Source organism: Tilletiaria anomala (genome assembly GCF_000711695.1).
Source record: "Tilletiaria anomala UBC 951 chromosome Unknown K437scaffold_8, whole genome shotgun sequence".
NCBI lineage: Eukaryota > Fungi > Basidiomycota > Exobasidiomycetes > Georgefischeriales > Tilletiariaceae > Tilletiaria > Tilletiaria anomala.
In genome coordinates this window covers 26757-42918 of record NW_013547014.1, presented here as the reverse complement: position 1 = coordinate 42918, position 16162 = coordinate 26757, and the positions used below count along the sequence as shown (strand labels likewise).

General features: G+C 55.1%; 7 protein-coding genes across 7 annotated transcripts; 4 read left to right on the top strand and 3 right to left on the bottom strand.

The window, feature by feature from the left end:
- Window positions 1–408: 408 nt before the first annotated feature.
- Window positions 409–2349, top strand: K437DRAFT_253995 (uncharacterized protein). The gene is made up of 2 exons (XM_013389976.1): window positions 409–1649; window positions 1731–2349. Exons 1-2 carry the CDS (start codon window positions 543–545, stop codon window positions 2058–2060), a joined length of 1437 nt encoding a protein of 478 aa, XP_013245430.1. The 5' UTR covers window positions 409–542; the 3' UTR covers window positions 2061–2349.
- On the bottom strand, window positions 2070–4247 carry K437DRAFT_272295 (uncharacterized protein). The gene is made up of 2 exons (XM_013389975.1): window positions 3860–4247; window positions 2070–3796 (listed from the first exon to the last, which is right to left on the bottom strand). The coding sequence occupies exons 1-2, from the start codon at window positions 4164–4166 to the stop codon at window positions 2115–2117; spliced, it is 1989 nt and encodes a 662-aa protein (XP_013245429.1). The 5' UTR covers window positions 4167–4247; the 3' UTR covers window positions 2070–2114.
- A 33-nt stretch (window positions 4248–4280) lies between these two features.
- K437DRAFT_231927 (putative PCS60-AMP-binding protein, peroxisomal) lies at window positions 4281–6373 on the bottom strand. The gene is made up of 4 exons (XM_013389974.1): window positions 5993–6373; window positions 5522–5882; window positions 4554–5449; window positions 4281–4481 (listed from the first exon to the last, which is right to left on the bottom strand). Exons 1-4 carry the CDS (start codon window positions 6247–6249, stop codon window positions 4412–4414), a joined length of 1584 nt encoding a protein of 527 aa, XP_013245428.1. The 5' UTR covers window positions 6250–6373; the 3' UTR covers window positions 4281–4411.
- Window positions 6374–6665: 292 nt separating this feature from the next.
- K437DRAFT_173333 (uncharacterized protein) lies at window positions 6666–7240 on the top strand. Its single transcript, XM_013389973.1, has one exon. The coding sequence runs from the start codon at window positions 6715–6717 to the stop codon at window positions 7156–7158; it is 444 nt and encodes a 147-aa protein (XP_013245427.1). The 5' UTR covers window positions 6666–6714; the 3' UTR covers window positions 7159–7240.
- A 1648-nt stretch (window positions 7241–8888) lies between these two features.
- K437DRAFT_289860 (DUF663-domain-containing protein) lies at window positions 8889–12218 on the top strand. The gene is made up of 3 exons (XM_013389972.1): window positions 8889–9133; window positions 9224–11322; window positions 11404–12218. The coding sequence occupies exons 1-3, from the start codon at window positions 9010–9012 to the stop codon at window positions 12064–12066; spliced, it is 2886 nt and encodes a 961-aa protein (XP_013245426.1). The 5' UTR covers window positions 8889–9009; the 3' UTR covers window positions 12067–12218.
- Window positions 12070–13375, bottom strand: K437DRAFT_253990 (uncharacterized protein). The gene is made up of 2 exons (XM_013389971.1): window positions 12390–13375; window positions 12070–12320 (listed from the first exon to the last, which is right to left on the bottom strand). Exons 1-2 carry the CDS (start codon window positions 13311–13313, stop codon window positions 12159–12161), a joined length of 1086 nt encoding a protein of 361 aa, XP_013245425.1. The 5' UTR covers window positions 13314–13375; the 3' UTR covers window positions 12070–12158.
- Window positions 13376–13595: 220 nt separating this feature from the next.
- Window positions 13596–16076, top strand: K437DRAFT_253989 (ARM repeat-containing protein). The gene is made up of 7 exons (XM_013389970.1): window positions 13596–14003; window positions 14082–14308; window positions 14379–15041; window positions 15121–15208; window positions 15285–15448; window positions 15520–15750; window positions 15833–16076. The coding sequence occupies exons 1-7, from the start codon at window positions 13689–13691 to the stop codon at window positions 15951–15953; spliced, it is 1809 nt and encodes a 602-aa protein (XP_013245424.1). The 5' UTR covers window positions 13596–13688; the 3' UTR covers window positions 15954–16076.
- The last annotated feature ends 86 nt before the right edge of the window (window positions 16077–16162 follow it).

The window sequence follows — 16162 nt, the reverse complement described above, 5'->3', positions numbered from 1 at the left end:
TGCTGGATGAAGAGTGCTTCCAGGCAGCGATCCGATACTTATGTACGTAATCAGAATCAGCCTGCTGGCTGCTGGCCTTTCCGGCAATTCTGCTCCGCATGCGCCAGCCCGCCGCGCAAGATCCAACATCACGCGGAAGGGATCACAATGTCCAAAGCCACAGCCACATGAAAAGAGCCACATCATCCGCGGGCAAGCAGATAGATGCCCCCATAGCTCATACATCCGGTCAGTCGATGACACTGATTAGGGTTGTCGGTATATCCGAGTACGTCCACTGGTATCTCAGTAGAATCAACGTTGTCACTCTTTGCACCGAATCTGATGTTTCCCCGACACGCGGGAAAAAAAGGAAAGTTGTTTCACGTCGAAGCGCACAGCAGAAGTGAAGTAATCGGCCACCTTTCTCTTCAGAGCTTCAAATGTGCGAAGGGTAGAGTCTGAACACACCTCAAAGCCCAATTCATAGCGTTTTGAGGCCGAAGACGCAACACACAGTGTGACCAAGCCTGACCGTGTACACGTCCCGCATCGCTGCCAGCATGGCTCGACACCGTTCCAGGAAGAGCGGCACCACCAAGGTCGTGAGCACGAATGGTGCAGGACCAACAGCCCCAGCGGCCTCAGCAGCAGCAGCAGCAAGTAGTAACAGCAGCAGGGATAAGTCTGAAGTAAATGAAAATGGTAAAAGCGTAGAAGAACCGGCCGTGGCATCAATAAACGAGCCTGGCCAAGCCGGAGAAGCAGATAGAGACACAGTCGCGCCCGCCACAGAAGAGCCACAGTCCGCAAGCAAGCGTTCTCGCAAGCGAAGCAAACGCAAGAGCGGCAATACGGAAAGCGTTGGCGAGGATCACAAGCTGTATCCTCCAGCACCGAAAATCCCAAAGGAAAAAGAAGAAGATGGCTCCGACTCGGACTCAGACGACGGGAGTGGAGACCAAAAGCAAATCAATATTGCAGGGACGAGCACGGCCGACGGGGAGACCAGCAGCAAGCGAAAAAGGAAACGGAAGCGAAAGTCCACTACTGGAGTCAATCAGGTTGTTGAGTGTGCAGCCGATACAGAACAGAACGCTTCAAGGACCAAGTCGAAATCCTCGCCATCAAAGTCCTCATCGATAGCAAAGCAGTCTGCGCCCGCCTCGCGTCCCTATACTTCCGTTCCCCCGTTGTCCTCCGCCCCCGACCCATTCTCTGATCCGCAGCTCGTGCAACGAGAAGGCGGGACTGATGCTGCGGGAGAAGAAGAAGAAGACGGCCCGGGGGAGCAGGTCACATCCAGCGCGCAGAACGCGCTAGCGTACGTCATTGCTTTTGCCGCCAAGGATGCCGAGGTTGGGGGCAACACGGGAGGCAGCAAAGCGGACAAGGAGAGCAGCAGGAAAAAGCAGAAGACGGAGGTGGCCGTGAACGGCACTGTTAGCACTTGGCGCTTCAATAAGGCTAAGCAGAATTGGCTCTTACGACACTTGCTCAATGCGCCTTCCTCGCAAACATTAGACGAATCGACAGCAAACGCGTCTGATGAATCTTCAGCCTCATCCGCCCAGGGCGCAAAGGCTGCTGGCAGAGGCGTGGCGATTCCAGACGAGTATGTGCCGTTCCTCGGGTGGTATTTTAAAGGCATTCAAGGCAACGCACGAAGAGTGAGTATGCTACTTCACCGCGCACGCGCGAAAGATCGCAATACCAACACCTGAGCCTCTCACTCCCTCTTCTTTTCACAGGTCTTGGTTAACGAGCTCAAACAAGCGCGCGATGCGCCTGCTCATGCGCAAGTGACTCTTTCCGGGCCTGGCAATGACTCCTCGGATGCTGCGCCTTCAGCTTCAGCCACTGCGGCAGCGCCATTGCAGGGAGCAGGCAGCAACAGCAGTAACCTTGCATTCGGTGACATGGCGCTCTCGATGGAGGCGAGCGCGGATGCAGCGCAAGCTACAACCTCGGTCGCAGCTCCTACGTCTGCGTCTGCGCCCGCGGCGGGGAGCGCACAAGATGTGGAGACGAGCAGAGCGAGGGCAAAAGAAATCCTCGCCTGGATGGGCGAGTCAGGATAGAGTAAGTGGCATTTACTGTAGCATAGTGCGATTCAGAAGCAACAGGTATAAGGGTCATGGATCCAAGCCATTCAGTTCGAGCATGCCTGCATCCTCTACGCCGACCTCACTCCAAGGCCCGACCCACCGCCAAACATCGAAACGATGGTTGAGCCCGCTCTGCTCCTGCAGCGCATATGGACCACCGTCCAGCATGCCCTCGCACGCCCCCCTGTCGCCAAGCGCCGCACCGCAGCACCCACCCGCTTTGGGAGCGGGCACGAGGAAGTAGACGGCGCGTACGCGCGAATGAACGAGGGCCATTGTGCAGTACACACAGGGCTCGTGTGTGCTGAATAGTGTCAGCGATGTCAGCAGGTAGTCCTGCCCATTCACAAGGCGCGGCGTAGGGTCGTCCTCCGCAAGCGTTCTGTCGCTGCTGCCTGTGCCGCTGTGCTGAGACGTCGTCTTGGCTCCTTTCGAAGAGAAGCGTCCATTCTCTCGCGCCTTCTCGCGCGCGACGCGAAGGTCCGCCACGCTGCGAATGGCATTCACCACACCATGCTTGAGCGGGTTGCGCTCGCTGCATCGTACATCATGCGCGTCCACCTCTATTCGCCATGATTCCTTCTGCTCGTCCTCCGAAGCTGCTGCACCGTCGCTACTGAAGAGGTACGGTGTAAAGTAGGCCGGCGCGCTCGCGCCAAAATCTTCCGTGACATGCACGCCGATCGGGAGTTCGCCTTTTTGTTTCGCTACTGCTGCCAGGCGCACGCAGCGTCGGAAAGCAGTCCGCACCCAGTCGAGTCGAGCGAGCGTCCAGCTTCGGCGGTCCGCAGCGCGGTCGATCATCTTGAGTGATGATCCTGTTGCAGCCTCGTCCGTGCTAGTCACATTTCCGCGCACATTTACTGGCCAGTAGGCATTCCACTCCGGCAGCCGTTGCCTGCAAGGCGCTGATGTCGTCGGCACTTTAACCACTCGCGGCAGCCGCCCATTGTCTTCCGAGAAAAAGGGTGCCGATCTTCGTAGCAGGTCCAGCACATATTTCTCCTCTGCGCCTGGATTTTTCAAGCACAAAAGGACGGTCAAGAGCGACCCATTGTCCGCGCTCGCGGTTCTACTTGCTTCGCCTCCAGCTTCATCAGAGAGGGCTTTTGATTCCGGCGCATCGGCTGCCCGAACTGCGCGCAAATGCCTGAGAGCAAGCCAACCAGCCTCGGCTGACTCCTTCCCCAGCTTTGCGGCGTGTGTTCTCGTGAAAGCTATCGCTTTTCCGCTGAGCTGAGCCGGGACGTCGATGACCCACGCGTCGGCTAGCTTGAGAGGAATGCGCATCGGGTCTTGAGCCGCCGTCACTCGCCAAAGTGGGCAGCCCTCGTTGATTTCGATCACAGGCCTGGGGACAGTTTCTTCTTTCTGCCGGTCTCGAACGCCAGTCTGAGGCAGGGGGCTGGACGCTCCTACAGGCACGTCTTCTTCCTGTTCGTCAAGGCCCAAATTAGCCATACGCTGCCACTCGGTTTCTTCCGTTGGCGGAAGAGATGCATCACTCGCTCGCCGACGGCCATTTCCGAATGCTTTCTGTGAATTGGCGTTGCCCTCGCCCTCCCACCACATTCTCCCAGCCCCATAGCTGATGCACAATTCTTCGCCGGCTGCAACAGATCGGACGGTGATGTAGCGTATAGACTTATGCTCTCGGTCAAGCGTGTAGCTGACGTTCGGGCTTGTAGGATGGTGGTTGAAAAGCGAGCCTAAAAGATGAAGTCTGTCAGTCTAGCGGCAAATATGCATTATAAGTGGCACAAGTGACTCACCCAAACCTAGCGCGAGCGCCATGTCATTCCGACTCCTTTCGCGCTTGCGCCAAACGAAGGTGTAGCTATCGAGCAGTGTATGCTGTCCATGCAGCTCATACTCGTCAGCCGGAAAGACGAGCACGGGGCTAATCTCTATAACCTCCCTTGCTGGCACATCTCGGGTCGCAAAGACTCCTCGCCCGGCCGATGGTGTCGAACGCACTTGCAAACCAAACGCATTAAGGTGCGGCGTGGTCGAAGGATATTCCGGCTCCTCCGCTTTGGCTGCCTCAGAGCGCGAGGCATCCACAATCACGCTTCCCATGACAGAGGCGGCGGCTGATTCCGATCCTCGCTATCAGAATTTGAACTTCGAAGCGACTCTTAATGCCTCACAGTGTGTACAAATCAAAGCGGTCACGAAGAGCAGACCTAGCCCGTATCACAAGAAAGAGATGTTGCGAATGAGAACAAGACGATGACCCAAAAAAGTGTTCGCCGATTTTCTATGCCTGCATACAACCACAAGGAGTTGATGCACAGAACACAGAAAGTGACATTAGGGACATTTTACAACTTCGCATTGCCTTGCTTCAGGAAAGTCGCGGCGACGTTGCGTCGCTGAATCTTTCCGGTGGCACTGATGTTGCAGAGCACATACCATGTCACCGTCTGTCTCTCCAGCGGAGCGCCTGCAGCGGCTATCACTCACGTCTTGGGGATGCGCGCAGTGATGAAGATCTGCTCTGGAATCTTGAACTTGCTCAGCTTGCCGTTGAGCCCTTGCTTGATGCCTTCCTCCGTGATGCTGGCCCCAGTCTTTAGAACAACCGCCGCGCCAACCTTCTCACCGTAAGTCTTGTCCGGTACCGCAAAACTGACCGCCTCATCGACGCCTTGCACGGCAAGCAGCGCCGCGTCCACCTCGAGCGGGCTGATCTTCTCTCCGGCACGGTTAATAAGCTCCTTGATTCGCCCGGTGAGGACAATGTAGCCATGCTCATCCTTCTTTCCCTGGTCGCCCGTGCGGAAGAAGCCCTCGTTCTCCTTGGGCGACTTGACAAAGCTCTCCTCATTTGCCTTTGGGTTGTTTAGGTAGCCGCTCGTCACATTTGGCCCACGCACGCACACCTCGCCTTCCTTCCCTTGCGGTACTTCCTTACCCGTCTGGTCCAGAATCTTGACTTCGACCCCTTGGCCGAGACCGACGCTGCCAGGTTTGCGCTTCGCCGGCGGCAACGGGTTCGACGTCATCTGGTGCGCTGCCTCGGTCATGGCGTACGCCTCTAGCACAGGTGCCTGGAAAGCCTCTTCGATCGCGTGAAACGTCGCCGGGCTGAGTGAGGAAGAGCAGGAGCGAATGAAGCGGATCCTCGGTAGCGGGTTGGGCTTTGCTGTTGACAACAGCATCTGGTGGATCGTGGGAACTGCCGTGTACCAGTTGCAACGCTCTTCGATGAACTGCTTCCAGAACGCATTGGCGCTGAATTTGGGCGGTATCACTGCACTGCCTCCCGAAAGAAGGGTCGCAAGAAGGCCACAGAGGAGACCGTGGACGTGGAAGAGTGGCATCACAAGGTATGTTCTGTCGTTAGGGGTGAGTCGATACTGACCGCAGTGAAGCATCTAAGATTTAGAATAGTGTGCCCCGCAAGTCTTGCAAGCAGAGATACGACTCACAGTAGCAATGATGTTGGACATGGTCCGACTGAGGTTACGATGGTTGAGGGGTACGCCTTTGGGCCTACCTGTCGTACCGGAGGTGTGTAAGACGAGCGCCGTATTGTCGGGTGAGGGCATTCGAACTGCAGCTGCACGTGGGACCTGCTGGCCATTGTCTCTTGTGAGCTTGATGCTTCTTTCCGACGCATCGTAGGTGATTTCTACGACAGGAACATTTATTTCGCGTGCCGCCTGGACTGCTGCAGTATTGGAGGAGATAGAGCCAGACGGGAGAATCAACAGCTGAGACTTGGTGTCCTGTAGGTAGAACAGCACTTCGCCCTTCGAGTAGGCAGGGTTGAGCGGTGCTGCAATCAGCCTGCAGCGAAAACAGTCACGGATTCCATTCGTGACGGAGCAAAATTTCAAAAAGTGAAGACGTCAAGAAGTGACCACAGGCGACGATGCGAAGTTAAGCCTGCAACGCACTGCTCGGCACCGGTCGCCAGAAAAGCGACCGTGAATTCGATTCCATTGACCAAGCTCGAGCTAACCGTCTGGCCTGATTGGAACCCGAAAGCGGCAATCTGCAGCTGCAGTCCGTGAACAAGCTCCTGAAGGCGCTGGTACGAGAAGATGACATGGTCGGATTGCTTGCCCGAGGTTGATGGGATGATGATCGCTGGCGAGACGGGCGAGTAGCCCTTGCGTGGCTCGAAGATGGAGAGGAGGGTTGGGCTCGCCATTGCTTCAAGAAGGTTCAAAAGTTGCTTTATCGAGCGCTCAGAGTGTGATGGTCTATCGACTTGGGACCTCAGCAGTCAATACCTATGAATAACGACGCATGATCTATGAAGACCTCCGTCTGAGAGGAATCTACACAGTGGCGGTGGAGTGTTGGGAACAAGAAGTTTCCAGTCTTTAGTCGGGTTTGATAGAGATTCCCGGGGACAACGTCACCACAACACCTAATTTGGCTATCGGCTTTTGTCGGATCCCTGGAAGTTGACGCTTTCTTTACAGCCTCCCACAAAACTTCGCCGATATCTGGCACATCCCCGCACTGCGGTTGCTGAATCATCGGCGACTTAATCACTTCCATCGCTGATCGACCTATAACAATCCATCCTATTTGCGATAAAACTTGATACGCCAGGCTTTACCTGGATCTTGCTTGATATGGGACGTGACGAAGCATTCGGCTATTCCCTATGGGTCTCCGTGATACTTGTTTACATTCAGTGAATGACCCGACCTTTGAAAGGCATGTGCGAGAGCCCTGCGCCTGCAATCGCACGTCAAGCGCTGCCTTGCGAGTCCCGCTTCCAGGACTTGCAGCGGCGGCAGGGTCCATTCTTTCCGGAAGGTGGTCGCTGCTGCTGGAAGACTTCGTTGCGTTATGCCTTGCTTTTCCAATAGTATTGCTGGAAGAATGCATCACTGACGGCACCCAGCATTTGATTGCAACAGCTCCGATACGACCAGCACTTATAAAGATCAGCGATGGGCTTGGGGTCGCTTGGTTCTTCCCTCTTGTGATTCTCGCTTCGCTTCTTTTAAAGCCAACCTTCGTCCAGAGTTGTTTCTGGATATGGCAAAGCCTTGCGCGTCAACAACCCAGAAGACCCACCATTGATCGAGATGCCAGCTTCTGACAAGTACATTGACCCGGAGGTCAGGTTCAGCACAGCAGCCAGCCTGATCCTCCCCCCAGGGAGTCACTCATGTTGTTTCTGTATCCACCTCTACAGCTTCGCAAGGAGTTGAAAGATAATATTAAACAGTCTAAGGTCTTCAAAGGCTAGTGCTTCGGAGGCAATGGTCGGCTCGCAAGGAGCAGCGGATGGTTCAAAAATACTACAAGCGTGGCGACGACCACAAGACGGGCAAGGCGACAAAGACGAGCCGCAGAAGCACTTGTCGCAATGGACAGGCCAAGGATGGCGGACCAAGGAGGGACAAGCGCACACGAAGAAGGAAGTCGGCACACAGAAGCAATACTTACCCAAGAAGGCGTGAGAAAAGATGAAAGGAGGGAAAACAAAAGACTGAGGACAAGAAGCAGGAGGGTAGCAAAGCCGGAAGCAGTTTGTAAACAACAAAGACAAAGCCAAGAATAGCAGGAAGGAAACGCAAGATGAGCAGAAAGGGTATGTGAATGTCGATTCCAGAAGCGGCAAGGATAGCAGCTGCAACAGGCAGCAGAAGAACTTTGGAAAGTCTACTTCGCCAACTCGCCGTTCGACCCGGAAGCGCCCCCAGTCAGAGTCCGGTGCGGGCGACAAGCCGAAGAAGATACTGATGACACTGACAAATTGAACAAGCAGAAGACTGGCTATAGGAAGTCCCAGAAGTCGCAGTAGCCGCCAATGTCTCTGAGCAAGACGGAGGGCAGCAAAAAAAACGGCACCTTCGGGTCCAGGCACGGCAAAGCTTCGCCGCCTGCTGGGACACAGCAGGCCTCAAAGTACATTCTTCATTTCACGGGACAGCAAGTCCATTAGCAACTTGTGCCCGGCTGGTGTCACGGCAAGGTACCCTTGAGCACATTGTAAGCATCGTCGCATCCCGTTGAGTCACTCACACCATCTCATCGCTCATCCAAAAAAATCATCTGTGCATGTCACCAAGATTCTGACAAAAGACGATCGACCACAAAAATCGCAAAGCTATGAAGGACAGCCCCATGGTCGTTTCCACGAGCAATGGACCGAGCTGTAAGTTTTCCGTTCATAAGGCGTATAATGTTTACTTTGAGGTCGCGGCTCACTAGCTAATAGGCATGAAAGGATGATACGGGTTTCATACGCTCGGTAGAAATTGGATCTCATGGCGCAGCATAGCGCATCACAATATACACGCATAGCAGACGGTAATCATTAGGAACGCACATCCTATGATTGGTTTTACACCTTTTTCATGTGGAGGACGAGAGAGGCTTGAAGAGATGCGATGAAGACTTGGCCTCTCGTGTACGACACAAGACTGAAACGAGCATCAGTGGTAAGACCCAGAACGAGATCAATCAGATGTGGAAGACATTGCCAGATGGATGGGAGCGTTGAACAGGGTTTCAGTGCCCTACATAGTCTTCGGAGGGCTTTCGTGACAAATATTCCGGGGGATATGCTCAGAAAATCCGGGAACACCTGTTGAAGTCCGTTTTGGCAATGCTTAGGTCACCGCCACCTTATTCCGCCCTCCAGACCGACAGGTCGCCAATGCGCGTCACACCGAATGCGCGCCTATTCTCTCGGCCGAGTGTCGCTTGGCTGCCAGAGACGGAAGCTCCAAATTTTTTGTGATTGTCGGTGTCTGCATGCCTCCAGTTTTGCGATGGTTGCTGATGCTGCAACTGCGTTCTACTGGAGTTATCCTTATGCTCTGTCCGATGGAGCTGTGAAGGACATTCAGCTGAGAACGGAAGCAAGGCAAGAGCTTCGTATAGGACGCGAACTGCAGCTCTGTCGTTTTGAACCGAGCTGCGTAGGCTTTCAACTCGGAGTATGGCTGGCGGAAAGGGCGGCAACGCGCCGCAGCAACATCATCATCGCTCCCAGCTGTCGCAGACCAACAAGGCGTTCAAGTCGAGGCATGCGACCAAGGGCAGCATCAAGACTGCTGCAAAGGGTGAGTCGGAAGATGGTTAAATGCAAGCATGGCCGCAAACCTTGGAGTTACCACTCACGCCTGGATGCCCGTTCCCCATGGCTTCTGCAGGTCGGCAAGAAGGCACGCAGCCCAGAGTGCACAAGGCTTCGCCGCTGGGCATAGCAGCTACACCACAAGGGGCCCGGCAGGCCCGTCGCAATCTAGCAAAGCAAACGCAACAATCCAAACGTGCTGCACTCGTCGAATCGACGCGCATTTTTGGTGTTGGCGCAGGGTCCTCTCTCGCGGGAACACTCGGCCTTGGCAAAGGCACAGCCGCTTCTGGTGGCGGCGCGCCTCGTATCTGCGCTGTGATCGACTTGGCAGGGGGAGTTGCATGGGATGCCGTGCGGATGATTGAAGAGGAGGGCGAGGAAGGTGGTATCAAGCCGGTGCCTGGACGGAGCAGCTCAGAAGCTCGACAGCGCGGCGACGCCTTCTCAGAGATCGAAGCGACGCGGTTCAGACAGACGATCCAATTTTTGCCTCTACCGTATGGTGCGCTATGGGCGACGCTTGACGCCTGCAAGTGCGCAGACTTTGTGCTTTGCGTCTTGTCATCCACCAAGTCGATCGAGCCGGGCTCATGGGGCGAACTCTGTCTGCGCGCCCTGCAAGCGCAAGGACTGCCGAGCGTTCTCATCGCTGTGTCGACCTTGAACCCTCAAGGCAACATCGGTGTCGGGGGAAGCAAGAAAGCAGGCCCTGTACAGCGCGCAGTCAACGAAACGCGCAAGAGCTTGCTCAGCTTCGCACAATATTTTGCGCCCGAGGTGGAAAAGGTCCATTCCTTGGACGACCGGGCAGAGCGCAGCGCGCTGATACGCACACTTGCTACTAGCACACCCAGGCGCGTGGCATGGCGAGACTTCAGGGCTTGGACGGTCTCAGAAGGTGCAGAGTGGGTGCCTTCACCAGATGCCGCCTCTGGCAGTGATGCAAAAGGGACTCTCAAAATCGAAGGATGGGTTCGCGGTACACCGATGAGCGCCAATCGCCTCGTTCATATTCCTGATTTCGGCGATTTCCGGTTCAGCAAAATTACGTATGCTCCACCCTCCACAGCTGCTCGGTATCCACGGCGAAATGGCAAAAAGGAGCAGCTTTCAAGTACCGACGGAATGGACGCAGAGATGGCAAGTGGTGAAGTGGAGCCGAGCGAGGGGGAGGAGAAGCCGCTTGAAGGGGGAGACGTGCTGGATGAGCGGGACGATGAGTACGCCGATGACATGCGCAGCACTAATGAAGTGGATGACATGGCCAATGAGCAGACCTGGCCCACGGAGGAGGAGATTGCATCTGCTACTGGTGCCGCTCAAGAGGGCGTCTCAGACGCATCTTTGTTGCCGCCAGCTGTGCCAGGCATCACCCCTAGATCGATCGCAAAGTACAAGGCTTCTACAGGTGGAGCGCCGAAGCTCAAAGGAGAGAGTGCGCCGAGCGAAAAATGGAAGGCTGCCTGGATCATCGAAAGTGACGAAGAGGACGACGAAGATGACGAGGACGACGAGGACAAGGACGAGGCCCATGTGGAGGAAGATGGAGAGCATGGCGCGGAGGCGATCTCAGCGCCAGCTATTGGTCCTGCATCATCCATGAAGCCGAGCACAAGCGTTCAAGTCGAGTCTACAGATGCTGCCCTGTCGGACGTAGGGATGGAAGAAGACGACTACGACGAAGACGAGGAACGCGCTGCATGGGAGGCTTATCAGGAACGCCGCCAGCGTGAAAAGGAAGAGCGCGAGGACGCCGAGTTCCCAGATGAAGTCGACACACCTATGGACATTCCCGCGCGTCAGCGTTTCGCTAGGTATCGTGGGCTCAAGTCGTTCCGCACCAGCCCATGGGACCCGTACGAAGATCTGCCGCGGGACTACGGTCGCATCTACCAATTCGACAACTATGGCAGGACGGCGCGTCGTGTAGAGGCAGCTGCATTGGTCGAAGGTGTGCAGCCTGGCGTTCGTGTGTGCCTCTGGATCGAAGATGTGCCAAGGGAAGCGGCCGTGCGCGCACAAGCCAGAGGAGCGGGAGAACTACCGGAGCTGCAGGAAGGCCAACAGGTGCCGTTTGTCGTCTTCGGCTTGCTTCGTCACGAGCACAAGAAGAGCGTGCTGCATATGACTGTCACTCGCAACACCGAATACGAAGAGCCTGTGCGGTCCAAGGTGAGCCCATGTGTCGGCTTGCGAAAGGTAATTACTTGTGACTAACTCGATTGTGGACTCGGCGCACTCAACTCATGACAGGATCCACTTGTGCTTTGCTTGGGCCCTCGGCGATTCCGAGTGAACCCAATTTACTCGCAAAACACACTCGGCTCCGGTAAGCGCAGCAACGGCGCTCACAAATTCGAGCGTTATCTTGCGCAAGGTATTAGCGGATCCGTTGCGACGGTGTATGCGCCAATCACTTTCGGCGGCTCGAACGCCCCTGCCGTCCTTTTCCGCGAACGCGACTTTGCAGCTGGAGAGTGTGGCCACGACCAGCGTGGCGTGGGCGCGCGGCAGACACCTCACCTCGTCGGTATGGGCAGTCTCTTGGGTGCCCAGCCGACTCGAATCAACGCCAAGCGTATTTTCTTGACCGGACACCCTTACAAGGTTCACAAGAAGACCGCCACAATTCGCTTCATGTTCTTCAATGCGGACGACGTGCGCTACTTCAAGCCGATCATGCTGCACACAAAGCACGGCAAGACGGGCCACATTCGCGAGCCATTGGGTACGCACGGGTACATGAAGGCCCACTTTGATGGCCCTATCTCGCAGATGGACACCGTTCTGCTGCCGCTTTACAAGCGTGTCTTCCCAAAGTGGGCAGAGCTATTCACCAGCAGCCGCGAGGAGATGCCGCTCCCACGCTCGCAAGTCAAAGAGAGTGAAGACGAGGACGCAGGCATGAAGATTTGATCGAGCAATGCCGTCTGTATCACAGCGCGGAAAGTCTGCGTATCGTATTTCAAAAGAGCAAACATAGTCGCTACGCACAGCATGTATTGCGATTATCGCGTGAGAAGCTTGCCAACCGTCTTCCAGTAGCTCTTGTCCTCCTCTGAGCCCTCAACCAATCCCTCTTCGATTTCTTCCTTTGTGAGCCACCCAAAATCGACATTCTTGTCCTGCTCAGCATTGCCCGCCAGTATGTGCGCAGGTAAAAAGTATGTCTGCAAAGCAAAGCCTTAGTGCATGTCCACTTCGAAAAGAATACCGACATCGAGGTTGTCCTCTCTCACCTTTTCTCGGTCTCCATTCTTGAGTAATCCGACCGGCGCGTTGGTGACCATCCAGATGTCCATTTCATTGCCAAGCAACTTGCGCACAGCTCTCGGTGCCGCGTGATGTAAGCTGTCTTTAGGATCCGCCCCGCCTTGCTCGGAGTCTGCTTCTGCTGGCGACGCCGATCGGTCCACCTCATCAGCGGGGAAGCGCCATCCTTTCTGTCCGGCAGCCTTGACCACCAGGTAAAGGGTTCGCTCGCCCTGCCTTTCCAGACTCTTCACGTCATTCGCCTCGTCTGCTGCGGTCCGACGAGGGAGGACAGCATAAAGCTCCTTATCCGGCGCATTTTCCGCTGATGCTCCATATACGACCTCATCTGCAGCATCTGTACGTGCGACAGATGAAGCCGCAGCTTCCTGACGCTTCTCTTTGCCTTTGCCCGCTGTGTCTTTGGCAGTTTCGGAAGAATGCGAAGAAGGAAAGGAGCTCGTCCTCTGTCGTTCTGCTTCAAGCTCGTCGAATTTACCCTCAGCAGCACTCCCTTTCTTGAAATAGAAATCCTTTGGGAAAGGCTGAGCGAGTAAGCGATGCAGCTTGGCGTTGTAGTCGAAGATTGCCGACTCAAAGGAGGTTGGGGTTCGTGTGAGGAACGGCGGCCGAGAAAGCAAAAGAGACGCAAAAATTCTCGGCTCTACCGCCTGTGATCCTGGAGTTGCTTCAGTAGAATGCTGTTCGGAGGCTGTGCTGTGTTTCGAAGGCGATATAGGAGCAGATTCTGAAGACCCAGAGGAGACCTGCTCGAGCCGGTCAACTCGGCTGGAGTGCAACAGAGCCCGCTGAGCTTGAGAGCGCGCACGGGCAGTCCGGCCGCCAGAACTGCTATTTCCAGCTCGTAGCATGCAGCTGCACAACGCACTGCTGGTCTGTCGGACTGTCATGCTGGTTGTCCTCTAGTAATGTCCTCCAACGAACGAACCGCTACGCCTTGCGTCTGGAACTGGAGCTGGGCTGGAAGAATAAACGATGTCGCCACGCGAAAAGCGAAGCAGGATCAAATGGCCAAGGGTATGTACAAAAGAAAGCGGAACGGCAGACTAAGATAATACCTGTAAACCCACATGCCCAGCAGCCTCGAGCGCGGCGCATACAGCCAGGCTCTCGTTGACAGCTCCCCCTGTCGATGCATCGTCTTGAACGGAGTCCACGAACTTCAGGTTCTCCTTGTATCGCATGGCCAACGTCAATTGAGCTTGAGTCGTCAACATTGCCTCCAGATTTGGGCAGTCAAGACAAGGAGATCTTGCCTTTTCATCATGACGAAGGATCCGCAATCGGCCCCTGCGGCCGCGACCGACCAGCTCATCGACAACGTCGCCAAGAAAAGAGCTGGCCCAAGCGGTGCCAACGCTGGCGCAGACAGGATACCCGCTCCCCCTCTTGTTCACATTCGGAACCCGTGGCTCGAGGAACTTACAGTGCGGATTCGAAGCAGGCCAATTCCGTGGGAAGGGTACCAGCGTGCCGATCTTGTCAGCGCCGAGGAGCTCAAGCTGATCAAGAAAGTGGACGCAAAGGGTAACGCAGCTGGCAGACCGGGGAACGGTGAACCTGCAAAGATTGCGGACAATGTGAGCTTAAACTGCAGAGACTCTGCATCTCAGGAAAATGCAACTGAGAGAGCTTTGCGCTACGTTCACTTCTGCCAGGACGCTTCCGAGTATGCTCTGCTCTACCTGAGGCTCTTGGCCAAACTGTCACGCACCGACACTTTGCAACAGATTCTCGTTCTAATCGGCGACATGCTAGTAGAAAGGGATGACAGAGCACATTATTTCGTTCACGCATCACAGCAAGCTTCAGCTGCGGGTGTAGACAACATCCATGGCTCACAACAGACCGTTACAAGTGCACTTCCGTGGGGGCCTTTCTTAAAGTGGGTTCTACTTTCGTTGCACGGAGCATCACAGAGAAAGATACGCTGATTCGTGATTTTTGTCTCGCAGGCTTCTCGATGCGCAAGACGAATTCGTGCAGCTGAAATCAGCGCAATTCCTCGTCCTTCTCCTCATTTCGGATAAAACCGACAGCGCACCGTCAGCTGCTCTTCCACGGCTGACCACTTTCCTGTCCACATTGATCAACGCACACCCCCTGTCGTCATCGAGTTCATCCTCCACGCTGGCGCCTCCCAACATGAGTGCTGCTGGGTACGCTGAGGGGAATGGTGCGGATATTGCAATTCAGCTCTTTGAATCCCTCTTGCGATCACCAAAGCACCGACGCCAGATCTGGGAAGAAGAGCTGCGCGTCCAAGGTCAGGAAGCACCTGATAAGCTGACAGACAAGGATTCGACGCTTGAACTAAAGCGAGACAGCCTGATCTATGGCCTGTTGAACCTTCTCCGCACCAGCAGCTCTGCGGGCAACTCTGTGGCTTCGGCTGCCGGCTCGAAACCGGGATCTGGCACGGCGACGCCGAGCAGAGCTGGCCGCAACGGCACCGTGGGCGAGGTCTTGGTTGCGGGATCTACCACTGCAGCAGCCGCAACGGCGAGTGGCACCAGAACGCCTGTATCAGGGCAGGTCGGTCCCCAGCTGCAGTACCAGTCCATCTTCTGCCTTTGGCTGCTCAGCTTCGATGACGAGGTTGCCGAGAAGCTCAATATGTGAGTTGAATCACCTTGCGCTGCGTTGCTTTGATAGATTCCATTAAAATGACCGTACTTGTCTTCTGGTTGTCGAAAGCATATTCCCCGTCGTGGCAACTTTGACAGAGGTGGCGAAAAGCGCAATCAAAGAAAAGGTCATCCGCGTAATCGTCGCGACATTCCGGGTACGCTCAGCGAGCATCGCCACCTCGTTTCTCTGAAAATAGCTGGCTGACCTCGGCCGTATCATTTATGTGTTAGAATCTGTTGCAAAAGGCGTCAGCGGCAAACGCGCCGGCCCTTCTCGGATCGAAGGTCTTGCCGTTGGCAGAGTCGCTTACAGCTCGCAAGTGGAGTGACGAAGAGATCAACGAGGACCTTGACTACATTGTTGAGGAGCTGAACACCAAGTTGCAGAATATGAGGTGAGGCATAGATCTCTGTGTAGCAGCACTGACACGTGATCCTGATCATCGATGCTTGCACTCGGACGCAGCACATACGAAGTTTACCTTTCTGAACTCGCCTCTGGTCAGCTAACTTGGGAGAGTCCAGTGCATGAGCTGGACGAGTTCTGGAGGGCTAACACGTCCAAGTTGCTCGAGAACGATGCTGAGCAACTCAAGCGGCTCATCACAATTCTTAAGGAGAGCGAAGACCCTGTCACGCTCTCTGTAGTGTGCAGTGATCTGGGCAAGATTATCTCATTCAGCGAGACTGCAAAGAAGTGAGTTTCTGCTTTGACTTGATATCGCTGAATGACAATGACTTGATGTTGAATATGTCATTATCTGCACTTTTCAAATTAGGTTTGTCAATGAGTCGAGCGCTAAAGTACGGATTATGGAGCTAATCAGCCACCAAGATTCAGACGTCAAATTTAGAGCTCTCAATACCGTCTCGAAACTCATCAGCGCATCGTGGCGGTGAAAGCGTGGGTCCTCGCAGCCATTCAATGACATACTTTGGCTGCACGGACGCGTTCCCACGTTCGATTTGCGCCTTGGAGCTTGCCGGTCTTTCTGTATTCTTAGCCTCTTGCGATGCCATGGCTTCCAAGCTACATGCTGGTCGTTCGAGAAACCCCGCCACTAGTTGGCCATCACTTGCCTTTTAGACGCATTCGATTTGCACCGAAT

What these genes read in the sequence shown, in the direction of transcription:
- K437DRAFT_253995 (XM_013389976.1), top strand. Translation starts at nt 543, where the DNA reads ATGGCTCGACACCGTTCCAGGAAGAGCGGCACCACCAAGGTCGTGAGC. An exon ending in TTCAAGGCAACGCACGAAGA is followed by an intron (nt 1,650 to 1,730) that starts GTGAGTATGCTA and finishes TTCTTTTCACAG; the next exon opens with GTCTTGGTTAACGAGCTCAA.
- K437DRAFT_272295 (XM_013389975.1), bottom strand. Translation starts at nt 4,166, where the DNA reads ATGGGAAGCGTGATTGTGGATGCCTCGCGCTCTGAGGCAGCCAAAGCG. An exon ending in GGCGCTCGCGCTAGGTTTGG is followed by an intron (nt 3,797 to 3,859) that starts GTGAGTCACTTG and finishes TTCATCTTTTAG; the next exon opens with GCTCGCTTTTCAACCACCAT.
- K437DRAFT_231927 (XM_013389974.1), bottom strand. Translation starts at nt 6,249, where the DNA reads ATGGCGAGCCCAACCCTCCTCTCCATCTTCGAGCCACGCAAGGGCTAC. An exon ending in CTGGCGACCGGTGCCGAGCA is followed by an intron (nt 5,883 to 5,992) that starts GTGCGTTGCAGG and finishes TTTTCGCTGCAG; the next exon opens with GCTGATTGCAGCACCGCTCA. An exon ending in TGTCCAACATCATTGCTACT is followed by an intron (nt 5,450 to 5,521) that starts GTGAGTCGTATC and finishes CACTGCGGTCAG; the next exon opens with TATCGACTCACCCCTAACGA.
- K437DRAFT_173333 (XM_013389973.1), top strand. Translation starts at nt 6,715, where the DNA reads ATGGGTCTCCGTGATACTTGTTTACATTCAGTGAATGACCCGACCTTT.
- K437DRAFT_289860 (XM_013389972.1), top strand. Translation starts at nt 9,010, where the DNA reads ATGGCTGGCGGAAAGGGCGGCAACGCGCCGCAGCAACATCATCATCGC. An exon ending in CATCAAGACTGCTGCAAAGG is followed by an intron (nt 9,134 to 9,223) that starts GTGAGTCGGAAG and finishes TGGCTTCTGCAG; the next exon opens with GTCGGCAAGAAGGCACGCAG. An exon ending in AAGAGCCTGTGCGGTCCAAG is followed by an intron (nt 11,323 to 11,403) that starts GTGAGCCCATGT and finishes AACTCATGACAG; the next exon opens with GATCCACTTGTGCTTTGCTT.
- K437DRAFT_253990 (XM_013389971.1), bottom strand. Translation starts at nt 13,313, where the DNA reads ATGACAGTCCGACAGACCAGCAGTGCGTTGTGCAGCTGCATGCTACGA. An exon ending in AGAATGGAGACCGAGAAAAG is followed by an intron (nt 12,321 to 12,389) that starts GTGAGAGAGGAC and finishes TTTGCTTTGCAG; the next exon opens with ACATACTTTTTACCTGCGCA.
- K437DRAFT_253989 (XM_013389970.1), top strand. Translation starts at nt 13,689, where the DNA reads ATGACGAAGGATCCGCAATCGGCCCCTGCGGCCGCGACCGACCAGCTC. An exon ending in CCGTGGGGGCCTTTCTTAAA is followed by an intron (nt 14,309 to 14,378) that starts GTGGGTTCTACT and finishes TTTGTCTCGCAG; the next exon opens with GCTTCTCGATGCGCAAGACG. An exon ending in GTTGCCGAGAAGCTCAATAT is followed by an intron (nt 15,042 to 15,120) that starts GTGAGTTGAATC and finishes GGTTGTCGAAAG; the next exon opens with CATATTCCCCGTCGTGGCAA.